The sequence below is a fragment of the Haemorhous mexicanus genome, chromosome 1 (assembly GCF_027477595.1).
Source record: "Haemorhous mexicanus isolate bHaeMex1 chromosome 1, bHaeMex1.pri, whole genome shotgun sequence".
NCBI lineage: Eukaryota > Metazoa > Chordata > Aves > Passeriformes > Fringillidae > Haemorhous > Haemorhous mexicanus.
This window is the reverse complement of record NC_082341.1, coordinates 126,791,551-126,805,375: the sequence shown is the minus strand read 5'-3', so window position 1 is coordinate 126,805,375 and position 13,825 is coordinate 126,791,551. Positions and strand designations below refer to the sequence as shown.

The 13,825-nt window shown below is 41.8% G+C and overlaps 1 protein-coding gene across 4 annotated transcripts in view; it reads left to right on the top strand.

The window, feature by feature from the left end:
- The first annotated feature begins 10,969 nt into the window (after nt 1-10,969).
- The window catches only part of JPH1 (junctophilin 1), an 82,509-nt gene continuing 79,653 nt past the window's right edge, over nt 10,970-13,825 (top strand). For 2 of the 4 annotated variants that reach the window (XM_059862479.1, XM_059862472.1), the window contains exon 1: nt 10,970-11,498. In XM_059862479.1, the coding sequence (XP_059718462.1) occupies nt 11,120-11,498 (379 nt within the window). In that variant the 5' untranslated portion in view covers nt 10,970-11,119. The remainder of the gene's footprint in view (nt 11,499-13,825) is intronic. The other 2 variants (XM_059862488.1, XM_059862463.1) reach the window with 1 other exon arrangement.

Sequence of the window (13,825 nt, the reverse complement as noted above, 5' to 3'; positions counted from 1 at the left end):
TCCCAGAAACTGTGAAAATAGGGGGGAAAATACTGTATTTGTTCAAGCAATTGTGCAATTGTTCAAGCAATTGTGCACCTCTTCCAAAATCAGGCAAATAGTTTACAAACTGAAACTCATTCAATAGACAGCCGAATGAGCCAGGCACTTCCAGTCACTGATCAATCCAACCATTGATTAAACCTGTGCTAGACTTTGTAAGAGAAAGGAGGAAAAAATTTAAAACCCCAAACAAATGAAAAACACAACAAAATTTCTGATTAAAATAACATGTACATCTTTCACACTTAAAGGGTTATCATTTTGCCAATAGTTTTTTTAATCTAGAAACACGCCACTGGCACTAAATGGCAGAGAAAAGATCACATTTTCTTTTTTTTTTTTTTTTTTTTCTATTAAACCTATACAAATAATTTTCAGCACTAGAACTGGTGAATCACAAAGCTGCATGATGCCAGATTCATTCTCTTTTCTGGTTACTGAAATTAAAGGCAAGAAAATCCTGACATCATAAATTTTCAAAATTGGCTGAAATTTTTTAAATATTTCATTTGGCTCAATTTTTAAAATATGCAGCCAGCTGGTAAAAATAAAATCAAAGATTCATTAGACAGAAACTGCAGTCTCAAACTTGCATAAAACCAAAACTATATCCCTTTACAAATGAAGACAAAACTGCAACCCTCAGCTTCTAACTTTAGCATGTTGTATCGCAGAAATAGTCCTCCAGCTCTATTCAAATTTTTTTTTCAGGGCAGAACTTCTTATAAGCAAAAATAGCCGCCAGATAACTGTGGGTTAATTAACATAATCTTTGCAATATTATCACATGAGATAAGGGAATTTCAAAATCAATTTTACTTCTCAAATTGGCTGAAAAATAACTTTGTACCTAACATAAACAAATACTTTGTACCTAACATAACGAAATACCGCGCAGGTTAATGACAAATTTTTTAATTAACAACCTAAAACAGAAACTAAGGTGATCTGTACAATGGTGATTTTAGGCATACCTACAAGTGAACGATTTAGTGATGAATACATGCCCAACTAAACACAAATTATTATTCTGTAAGTCAATTAAATTTATTATGCATTCAGACATAAGAGAACATCATATAATTGTTTTTCAAATACACTGTGTTATTAGGAAGACATACATTCCATGATTAGAGCAGACACTGTCAGAGATATTTTTATATTCTGCAGAAATCTTAGACTAAATTCCATCATTACATACTTAATACAAAGTACGGGTGATTTACAAAAACTCAAATAATGGATAATTTTTCATAAAGCACCTTTTGTACAAGATCATAAGCTTCTACATAAAAGGATTTTACTTATTATGACAACTGCACTTTCTAAAGGATGATACTTTGATAAAAATCAAAGTACATACAAAAGTACATACAAAAAAATCTAAGTACATACAAAGATTAAAAAACTGGTTTAGACTCCACCTAGAGAAATAAAAGAAGAAAAGATTACCTTTAAGCAAAACTTAAGGCTTAAAATTCTCCAAATCATACAGTTTGCTTTTAGGAAAAAAATACTGCCAACACTAATTTATCCAATGTCTATCTTGCACTTACCAGGAACACACAACACAGATATGCATAACTTATTCACATGCAGAGCTGCAAACACAAATTCATGTGAATTCACCAAGAGCATAAAAACTGTTCTGCACCTGCACAACACAGAGACAGACATTCAAAATTCTGCCTTGTTGGTTGCATCTTCTAAAGTGCAGAATCTAATCTTTAAGTGAAATTTCAGTGGACAAATAGAAAACCATTTTGCAGCAATGTGGTATTTAGGTAAGTGCACTTGCTAAGAAAGCCAGTTTTCAAGATGCAGAGGGGGTAATCCACACAGGGAAAGGGTTTCTTCATCATATAAAAAGATCATGACATTATGCTACAAACACTGAAATGGCCAACAGAAGAGAAGCAAATTAAGAATAATTGAAATCTCATAGCAGCTGAGAGGTTTAATTCATTGGTTATGCTGATTATGATGCACTAACCCTTGCTATATTCCTTTATATAAATTTAAATATCAAAATGCATTAAAGTATTTGACTTGAATGTTAGCTGTGGTGAGAAAAATCTTCCCTGGAACAAATATTCTTGAAGAAGCAGAAGAAACTTATCAATAGGGTGCACTTCTCAACTCAGGCGTAACAAGCATCTGTTTGTCTTTTACTGTTTTATCAAAAATCAGAGTAAGCCGCATTATCCTCACCAAAGTTTAAGCAGATTGAGGGAGTGGCTTTCTATTAATGGTCTTTGCAGCACAGCCTGCTTAGCCCTATGGTAATGTTCTCTAAAGCTCAATTCCTCCATTGCAGACTTTGTTAATGGAAACATCTCAAAAGTGACTATAATGTGTCCAAAATATCCATATTGCATTCAGTATCAAACAGCAAAACCCTCAGCTTTTGCACCTCTGGTAGCATTTGTCTTGTTTTCTCCATCATAAATTGAAAAAAAAAAAAAAACAAAAAATAAAAAACCCCCAAAACAAAAAACCAAAACAACCACCAAACAACCCAAAACACTGACATATGTAGAATGACAATGATTTTCAATTAATTTTGCAAATGGATTCACTCAGAAGAACCAATTATCTGAGGTATAAGAAGCACCAACACTAATTCATTGGTGAATAGCAACAGTTGTTTGTTCTGATCCAGTACAGCTAAACAGGAATTTGACATCAGTCAAAACCTCTAAAAGGTCTTTTAAAATTAGAAATATCATATCTAATTGCTATTTTAACAATTATTTATCACCACTCAATTTAAAAAAAATCCATTTTTATAAGGAAAAAAGCAAAGAAAGTCACAAGACATCCCATGTTAAGACAAAATTAGGTATAAGTGCATATGGCCTCATCCCTATGTCTGATAAAATCTGCCTGATAAAATCAAGGCAGACCCTAAGGAACTGCAAGCTCCAGGGAGTAGCTGAAGAACTGTGGTCCCTATGGAAGCTGGGATGGGCGCCTTCTTTGAGGTGCACTCATCACTGCAAAGGTCTCCTGGTGTGACCTGCAGAGCTCTGGTCTCCTTCACTGAAGTCACATGAGACAGAAACACTGCAGAGCTGTCTTGTGTGGTGAAGGAATTTTCTTTACCAGAGCTCTCTGAAGGTCTGTAATCACTGGTGATGAAAATTCTAACTAATAAAGGAGGATTTATTAATAAGTGGCCTAAAACATGGCAAAAAGCCTAGATTTCTGGGAAGATATAAGTGGTATATAACTCTCAATAGAGGTATTCAGAAAAATAGCACCATGGTGAGCAGGAAGGCCACTGAACTTTTTTTTCCTTAGGTATTAAAGCAGCAGAATTATTTAATTCACTAGCTAATTTACATGAAAATTACCAGAGAAATTAAGATCTCAAAAGAATGTTATTCCGACAACTTAAAAATAGCAAAGCCACAAAGTACACATCCAGGCAGAAGAGAGATGCTTTGCACATCACTGACAAATAAACATTAAACAACCCAAATTCTTACCTGATGTGAGAGTTCATATGAACCCTCCAAACAATTAGAAAAGCTTCAATCAGGTTTTGGTCCTCCTCAGGTACCTTGAAAATCTGTAGGACATGGCAATGCAGGACTCAAGAGCTTTGGGTGCTGCTGCTAGATCATCAATGCACAGAACAGGGTGAACATGGGGGACTTCAACAACCAAGGGACCTGTTGGGAAGGCCCTACAGGATCATTACAGTACAGAATCATAGAATGGCTTGGGTAGGAAGGGTCCTTAAAAGACCACCCAGTTCCAACGTCCCTGCCATGGGCAGGGACACCTTCCATTAGACCAGGCTGCTCAGAGCCACTTCCAACCTGACCTTGAACGTTTCTCAGGATGGGGAGTCCACAGCTCCTCTGGGCAACCTGTTCCAGTGCCTCACCAACCTCACAGCAAAGAATTTCTTCCTATATCTAACTAAACTAACTTAAACCTACTTTCTTTCAGTTTGAAGCCATTCCCCCTTGTCCTGTCACTACATAATCTTTTAGATAGTGTCCATGTTTCTTGTAGCCTTCCCTCAGGTAATGGAAGGCCATTGTGCACAGAAAAGTTTTGTTATTGGGCAGATAAGTGACTACATCAAATCTGGAATATCTCTTCTTTTTTAATCAACAGCGGGCAAACTGACTGGAAGTGCAACATTGAGGGCAACGTGGGTGAAAGACTATGGGGAAAATATTATTTGTAATTCCTAGAAAAAAAGAATGGAATTACAAATAAACAAGGTGAACAGCCAGCTTTTCTGCATGCTTTCAACTGCATTAGGGCAATTGTTTGCATAGATGTTCTGCAAACAGAGCAAAGGATTCAGCTTTAAGAGCAAAATAAAAATAAATCTTTTTGCTGGATTATTTTTAAGCTGGATTGGTTTCCTGATCCAAATCACAGCTCACTGAAGAAACAGTTGTGCTGGCAGCACATAGGGTTGGGGGCATGAGAATATCTCAAGCCAATGCCTGCCAAGACTGCCCTGTAAAAAAGACAAGCTTAAGATTTGCTTTCTACTAGGTTTTATTTTATAATAAAGTCCGAAGAGAGAAATCTGTAAATACAATGTGAATATAATATGAAAATAGTGTGAAGAGCATAAACAGAAACTACCTTGATGAAAAGGGAAAATAAGATGAGTATCATAAGATAAACAACTAAATTGGGAGCTCTTCGAGGATCCTGAAACAGTAGAAGAAAGTATACACAAGTAAAAAGTAGGTCAGATTACTAAAGGATGAATTTTAGGGAAGAGTGCAAGTATGTAGGGGCAAAATCAGAAAAGCCAAATCACAGAATGAGTCTTAGGAACAGAAAAGGAAACTGAGCCAGCCCTAGAGGAGGAGGAGGACAGCAAAGGGAAGGGCTGTGCGCTGCTCAGTGGGGAGAAAAAGCTTTCAGCCACACCAGTGAGATAAACCAAAGTGCTAAAAGCTTTTCTGTTTTAGCCTTCACTAAAAAAGATATTATGTATTTTGACTTCAACAAAGCTGCTGCTGCTGTTTGTTAAACATGATCTAAGTAGAGATCTAAGAGACTACATATTGTTTATAGTTATTAAGTAATGGTTATTAATTATTAGGTCCCAAGACTGAAGGATGTACAAAATGCTAAATTTGTACCAAATGCTTTAATATTCAACACCTTCATGAATAACTTTGATCTTGGAAAAGTTCAGTTATTGCACATGCAAATGTGCAAACTGTTAAAAACCTGTGAACTGCAATGTGGAATTAAAACTTAAATTAACTTAACTTGGGAATATAATCTCAAAGGGGAAAAAAGAGTGTGCTGGTGAAAGCCTGCTAAGTAAAACTCAACTTCGTTAATAGAAAGTGGGAAGCAACTAGTTAAACAGTATTCTGTGAGAAAGGACTAAGACAACAGCAAATCACAAACTGAAGATGCATTTTTACACATCATCTTGTTGTGTGGAGGAGAACAGAACCACCATACTGCTGATTCCTGGCACCAGTGTAAAAAGAATAATATCTTTTGGGAATCACACAGAATTATGCTATTTTAATATGACACAATATTAGCCAAATAGTGTGGTTCGTATTTGAAATCAGACTTCAGCAACTAATAACATAACACAATTAGATAAAGTCCAGACAACAGCAACTGTGACAATCATGAGGTCTACAAGGAAATAATGCACCACAGAGCCTCCTTAGGCTAAAGAAGAATACTCAAACAAGACTAGACAAGCCATCTTCAGAACTGGGAATTTGCTCCAAAGGGGAAATCCATAAACCTTTCTCATCTTCCTCAAGGAAGTTACACAACTCCTATCACCATTTAGGAAAAATTTACTTGGGATAAATCTGGTTTTCTAGGTATCTTCCTATAATAATAACCTATATAATCTAAATGCTAATTTAGGGTAATCACTGATATGACACTTTTCCTTATATCAAGTCTTATAAAATAAAACACTTTTGGAGTTTGTTTTTTTTTTTTTCTTTATAAATGGATGAAGGTATAGTGATCCACTAATTTTTGTTCTGTAGATATATATAAAAAGACCCCAAACCAACCAACAACACAACACCAAACGTTGACAAGATCCAGGAAAAATATATCATATTTCCCCACTATAATAAAATATTGTAATATCTTTATACTTAAAAAGAAACCATTTCAACACATTGTACCTTATTTGCATAGAGAGTTCTTTTACTGTTAAAATCACTTCAGAGACAAAGGTGTTCAACATAAATGCTGCATTTCCTTAAAAAAATAAACTGCATTTTTATTTCAAATCTAATTCAGTTGTTTGGAACAATGCTGAAAATAGAAGTCTGGGTACAGAACATACTCATCCTGTTTTCAAGTTAGAAGAGGTTCTGTATTTTTGTTTTTTATAAGCTTTATCAGCACTTTTGCAATGAAAATAATACCTGTATTCACTGAGTAAGCACAATATCTCTGGAATTAAATATACTGTCTTGCTGGCTAGGTCCCAGCATCAGTTGAGAGGTAAAACTGACACTGATACACCTAGGAGAGCAGATTCATAACCGAGCATTGCTCAAACATTATAGCAGATTTTTTGAAAAAAAAAAAAAATTCCTCTAGAATTACTGTTTCAGTATTTACACTAACTTACATGGATTTACAGTGTATAAGGAAAAAGTGTTATGTTCCTGTTTTAGAAGTCAGGCAAAATCTTTTGTGGTAAAGTTATACAGAACTATGTTTAAAAACTTTAACAAAGACTCCAAACACAAAACCCAGAAAAAAGTTGTGGCTGTTCCTACGGAGACAGAAAAGACCTCTTTGCCTTCGAAATTTCTAGACTGTGAGTTTTGTACTACCTTTTCTTCTGTATTTCTGCCTCCCACACAGCAGTTCTGTGTGTGAACTCCTCCAATACAACGTGTGAGGCGTGGAGCTCATCAGTGAAACATCCTGCCTCCATTCTGTGAAACACTTGAGAACAGACTTCAGAGCTTTGCTTTATTTGAGCACAGATATCTTGCAGATGTTTAATTTAAAGCTCATGTGTAGTCCCACTGAAGTAAATGGGATTACTAAAGTACTTAAAGTAATTCCCTGCTGAATCAGGCTTTTAGGAGTAAGAATAAATGTGCCTAATTTTTATTCATGCATCAGATATCTATAGACTAATAGTTTAAACTCGGCAGTTTTGTATCCAGTTAATATTAAATGTCTGGAATTAGTGTATCTTCACCTGCTGCATCTACCATCCCTACAGCAAGGACCTTTTTAAATATAACCCTGCAGCACAGTTTTTGCATACAGACTGTGTCATCAGGCACTCATGTTTTGCATACATATAGTGTCATCAGACCTAGTGCTGTGATGACTTTTTTGAAAATAATAAATAAACTGCACCTGGCCCTTGTATTTTTTGAGTGGTTTGGAGTGCATGAAAGATTTCAGAAAAGAACTCTTGTAATGCAGATTTAAAAAGTAGTAAAATTAATTCCATTTAGTTTGGACAAAAGAGAAACTCATTCATACACCTGTAACTGCTTATTTCCTGCATCTATGGAGTTGTAGAATAATTTTTAATTTAATTCTGGGAAGAAGGAAAGGAAACAAAATCTGTGGATCTAAGGTATTTAACATATACATGCCAAAGGCTGAATATGAGAGTTACTTGCACCATGGCCAGAAGCAAATAGGACGTGGCCTGAACTAAAGCTGAGACTTGTCAATTCAAAATCTGTCAGCAAAAAAAGAAATCCCAACCAAAAAACCAAATAATAAATCTACAGCCTCATCAGCAATGAGACACCTGTGGCTTCTTACATCATCAGACCTGGCTAAGTGATGCTGGGAGTTCTCTGCAAAGCACTTCTATTCTCACATCTATTAAAATTTATCCCCTGCTGAAAGTATAATAAGAGAAGGCTGGCAGTGATGCATTCATCTTGTCATCAAGCATCAAGTTCATTTAAACTGATCACCTAATTTAAATAAGCACACCTGGAAACATCAACCACATGCAAAATTACCACTGATTTTAGTATCATTTGCAGGTCACTAAAAAAAGGACCCACTGACACACATGTAATAACAAAAGAAAAATAATATGATTCCTTCCTGAAATTTTCACTGTTCATCTCTGGCCCACCTGAGGCCAGATGAGCTGTTGGTTCAGCTCATCTAGTATTAAAATCTGGAAAATTTAAATCAAAGGGGTTAAACAAAGGACTAAGAGGCAGACAGCTATTTAATTTTTGCAATAGTACAACATCTTCTACAGTACACATGTAAGAATTTAAGACAGCCCCAATTAGCTGTAGGTTTGGGATACCCTAAGAGACAGAACATCAACAGCTTTAGGGATAAACAATTCATTGCTAAGTAACAGAACAGTAACAAGTCAGGGGTGCAATTACCCGAGTCTTTACAACAGCAAATCCAGTTATTCACCAATACCGAGCCAAAAGTGATATCCAGCTTGGCAAAGGACTTGCACAACCATGATCATTGTCTAGGCCATGAGGCAAAGGGACACAGCTGGTCCTTCAAAGAGACAGCTCAGATCCACAGAGCAGCTGGGCGAATGTCCCATTCACTCACCAGACCCACCTCATCCACTGCCGAGGCACAGCAGCATTGTCTGGATTTGCTAATCCATTTTCACACCCCACCTCTGCTCCACTCTGTGCTGGTTGTGTTCCAGCTCTGCACAGGGCACAGAACTGTTTTCCAAGGCAGTTCTGGCTTTACACCTCATTTCTGTACACTGCACCCAGAAACACCGTGCAAAGCAACAGTAGCCCCATAAGAGACATTCCCAATGCTCAGTAGCTCCAGTTCAATCATGACAACTTCAAAAAAGTCTTCTCATATAATAACATGCACTTATGAACAGGAAACATCAATGCCTAGAAAATTTTTACACCAGTATCACCTATTACGCATGCTGACTTCCAACAGGTGGTTTCCCAAACCATATAAAGTGTTTCAATCTTTCATAATTCTGTTCAAACATTACAGGGCTTTCGCTTCTGTCAGAAGAAAGAAAACAGGGAATAAATTAATAGAATGAAAATAGTGAACTCCTCAAAGCACATGTGTTGTCACCACTATTGTTTCCAATCTTTTTCTTGGAGAAATGCAAGACATGTATGGCATAAAACTCAGAAAGCTCAAGCAATACTCAGAGAATACTGCGCTGTATCTCCTTCAGCAATCCCATCGCAACATCTTCAGACTTCCCCTCCATTCTCAATAACAGCTTTCCAAAAATACCATATTGCAGTGAAGGTCTGTCCTTAATGCCAGCACACTTCCTAGCCTTGTCCAATGATACATGAAAGACTGCATGTCTGTGTTAGAGAAACAACATTTTTGTCTGGTTTTCTACACTTGTGGGCTCAAAGGGGCATTGAAAGCTTCTCCATCTTCTCGTGAAAAGGCACAAGTCTTTGACTGTGTCTTTTTCTCTTTGTATGTATGTGTTCAAATGTGTGTGCTGTCTTCTACCACCACATGTTCAAACAGAACTAGAAATCCTCTTACAGCACAGAAACAGGGCTTTGAAGCTCACACTTCTTATGATAACAGGAGACAACAGTATCAGTTATGGTGCCCAACTCTCCCCTAGAAAGAGCAGAAATGCTTTGGCACTAAACTGTGTAAACGGGGCATAAAAATGAACATAGAAGAGTGTGCTGTGAAGCACAACGTTTAAAAATTTATTCAACTATGTTTAGTATGTGCAATACTTTAATTTCACTTAGGTTTAAGTGAAAACTGCTTATATTTTGGCTGAATTTTGTAGATTTCTGAAACTTAACTGCTTCAATTTCTACAGTCTTGTATTCAAATCCTCCACTTGCAATTACACGTCTTTTATTCATCACTACTAACAAAGCTATTGTTATTTCTCTGCTTTTCCAAATAATCTGTGTCCAGATACCACCATGACCCATGATTAACAAATATGATTCATACTTCTAACAAAATCCCCATTAAAGAGGAACGTTTTCTTTCATATTTCAGTCCTGGTCTGCAACTGTGAAAGAACAAAAAGCTAGGACACCGTGACAGCAGCTTTCAATCCCTTCCCTGCTATTCTCTCTGCAGTTTCTACGCTTATGTGTTTCTCCTGTCATTTGCCCTTACAATTTTTTATCTGATTATCAAATAGCTGGCAAAGAAGTACTTGGCAGGATTTAGAGCTCTTCAGTCGCCTGATGACCGCGGAGCTGATGGCATAATGAGAGGTTTCTAATGAAGTTCCCAGCCGTGCTGTCCCTGAAAAGCCTCGATACCACCCACATTCTTTTTGCCCCGTATTTCTCCACCCGTGGAACTTGGTGGGCTCCACACATTATTAGGAAAAGGGACAAAACACTACTCAGTTGTGCTCTTCATGGACAATTTCGGCTTAAACCCAGTCTTCAAGCTCAGGGCAAGTAAGAAATAAGAAAGAAAAAACCAAAACCGAAACAAAGAATCGCAAGTAGCACTCAGAAGCCCTCTCTTTTTGCCTACTTGTTGCAGGTGCTAGCAGGTGTAGCAGCAACCCTCCCGGGAGCCCGAGGGCCGGGCAGCGCCGAGGCGGGGCAGGGCACGGAGCCACCTCCGCCCCCCGGGCATCGCGGGGGCTCCGGCCCGGCCTGCGCGCTCCCGGCTCGCCCCGCCCCGGGCCGCGCGCGCCCCCGACCAGCGGGGGGCACCTTTTCCCGGGAGCAGAAGGCACACGGAGACCTCCCCGGGAACGAGCGGGCGAAGGCGGCTGCTCCCGGGGGACGAGCCCGCCCAGGCGTGGCGGCCACGGACGCAGCCCCAGCCCGCCCCAGGGGCGCGCACCTGCCCCGCGGCAGCGGCGCGGCCACACCGGGGGCGGACCCGGGCGGGAGCGGAGGGGCGGGCGGGGAGGAGCGGGGGGCGGGCGCCGCTCGCCGCCGCGGGGCTGCGGCTGGGCTGGGCGCGGGCGGCCGGCCGGCGGAGCGCTCGCAGTCGCGGGGAACGCCGGGGCTGTCGGTCGGGCGGCGGGCGGGAAGGGAAGGCAAGGCAGAGCAGGGAAGGGAGCGGAAGGCGGGCGAGAGGCGGCGGCGGCGCCGCGCTCGCCCCGCTGCCCTGGATGACGGGCGGCCGGTTCGACTTCGACGATGGCGGCACCTACTGCGGCGGCTGGGAGGACGGGAAAGCCCACGGGCACGGCATTTGCACCGGGCCCAAGGGGCAGGGCGAGTATGCCGGCTCCTGGTCCCACGGCTTCGAGGTGGCGGGCGGCTACACCTGGCCCAGCGGCAACACCTACCTGGGCTACTGGGCGCAGGGCAAGCGCCACGGGCTGGGCGTGGAGACGAAGGGCAGGTGGATGTACCGCGGCGAGTGGTCTCACGGTTTCAAGGGGCGCTACGGGGTGCGGCAGAGCCTCAGCACGCCGGCCCGCTACGAGGGCACCTGGAGCAACGGGCTGCAGGACGGATACGGCGTGGAGACCTACGGGGACGGAGGTGGGCGCCGGCGGGGGGCGCCCCGCGCGCGGCGGCGCCGGGGGGCGGGCGGGAATGGGGGTGGGGGGGCGCGCGCCTGCGTCGGCGCGCCGTGGGAAGGGCCCCTCCTTCAGCCCCGCGCTCTCGCCGCTGCCCTCGCACCGGGGGCAATTCTCCTGTTCCTGCCCGCGGCCGTGCGCCTTTCCCGGCGCCCTTCGCTCGGCGCCCCCGAGGCCCCGCCGGCGGCCGGGGAGCGCCACAGGTGCCTGGCGCCCGCCCCGCCCTACTCTGTGAGGAGCCGCCTGGCCCCGGCTGCGCTCCGAGCGCGCTGAGCTGTCGGGGCTCGGCGCTTTCTCCCGGCCAGCTGGTAGAAATCCGCATTACGGCCGTCTGCAGACGGCTTTCCTTTCTCCCTGCCGAGGCGGCTCACGGGCTCCCTGCCCGAGGTGGCGATGGCGGGGTGGCCGCGCCTGGCTCGGAGAGCCAGCGAGGTGGGCGAGCCCCGGCACCTCAGCCGCTGCGCACCGCGTTCGTGCGGGTACGGCAGGAACTTGTTATAATAGAGCCCTTGTGTCGCGCTGATGTGCGGGCTTTGTGCGCTCGATGCGCTCGGCTTGTAAACAGGAGGCTGGAGCTAATGGAGTGGGGACGCACGTCGCTTAAAATCAATGAAACTTGGGTCCACCCTGATATAAGAACTCCTGTTTTTACCAAAATACAGCGTAGTTTCAAGCATCCTTCTCAGAGCGGGAGTTGTGCAGTGCACTCACACAGACCTGCCTCTCACACCCTTCCCCACGACGAAGCGAGTGTCCCGGGGCTGAGCCCGCGGTGGGCGTGCGGAGCGGCCGCTGCGATCCGCCCTCCGCTGAAATCGGGAGCGGTCAAGTCAGGGTTCAGCGAGGTGAACGAGGGCTGGAGCTTACTGGAATGCTCACTTGCAGTTCTTGTGCCTCTGTCACTTCATGCTCTGCACGATAAATAAGCTTGATACTCTGTAATTCAGCCTTTGCTGCTGTAATGTCATTGGCCTCGCTGGAAGTGCCACCTGCAACTTCTGCAGAGTTGTTCCTCAGCTAGGAGTGGGTTTGGTCTGTTGTAACAGGAGGAAAACGGGAAAACGAGTCTCAGTTTTACGACTAGAGAGTTGCTGGGATTTTTTTACAGAAATGCTGCTTGCTTCAGCGTTCAGAAACGTGTTCAGTTAACAGGCAGGTAATAGAATTTACCGAAATCAGAGGTGCTGTTCACGTGGTGTGACTAAAGGGCTAACCCATGTATCAGCTCTCAATCGATGCTTTTGCTGATTTCTTCAAGGAATTTTTGTCACATCACGTCTGGTCAAACTTTCAGGAGAATGGGTATTTTTGTATTAAGCAGAAAATTAGATATTTGCAGTTGGGCTCCTATTTTTTTCTTTTCTGAAACAGAAAATGTAGCAAGTTACTAAGATTCTGTTCCTTCAGACAAGGAAGTGTGCAGTGGGTTTTGTACCTTTCTGTCCCCTTGTCTAGAGATATTTGTAGCTGTCCAAAAATTATTTCCTGATGTGGAAAGTTCTGATATTCAAAGGTAGCTATGTTTGTGGATTAATAAAAAAACCCCAAAACAACAACAACAACAAAAAAAAAAAAACACCCACCAAAATCTAAGTGTGGAAGAAATCAGAATTTCAATTTCTGTTTCATTGCACAATGCACTTTTCAATTTGTATTATATTTGTTTTGGCCAAATACAGCCAGTGGCTTTCTTTTTTCCCCTCCCTTTCCTTCTGGAAAAGTAAATTGCCATTCCAGTAAATCTTCTAGAAAATATTTTCTCAAAATAAAGTTGTTTTTATCCTTTTTTTCTTTAGGCTTCTCGTGGCTGTTTAAAAAAATCTTAATATAGTATTGTTATTGGAGATAAATTCTCTCAATATTTAGACTTGGAACAGCATATGAAGGATCCAGTTCACACTGTTAGCTGAAATCTGTTGTCATGACTCCAGTCTTTTGCATGTTGCAGCTCATATGAACAGAGGGTGTGAAGTCCCATTGATTTTCATGAAAGTACTCATGAATGAAGCAGAGCAGTACGTCATAGATGTTTGCAGATGTGCTTTTGTTTTCATGCTCTGGGAACAATAGAGGTATTTGCACACCAGAACAACATCTGAAATGGGTTTATAAGGAAACCAGATTTACACATGTATCTTTAACATAATTTAAAACAGTTGCAGGAAAGCTTTCTCTTCATGAATACCAGTGTAGAGAAATAACTCATTAGACTATGCCAACTGCCAGTTTATTTTCAAGCTCACTATAATGCAGATCTCTTTGCTGCTAGCTTTTTGGGGTTTTTTTTTT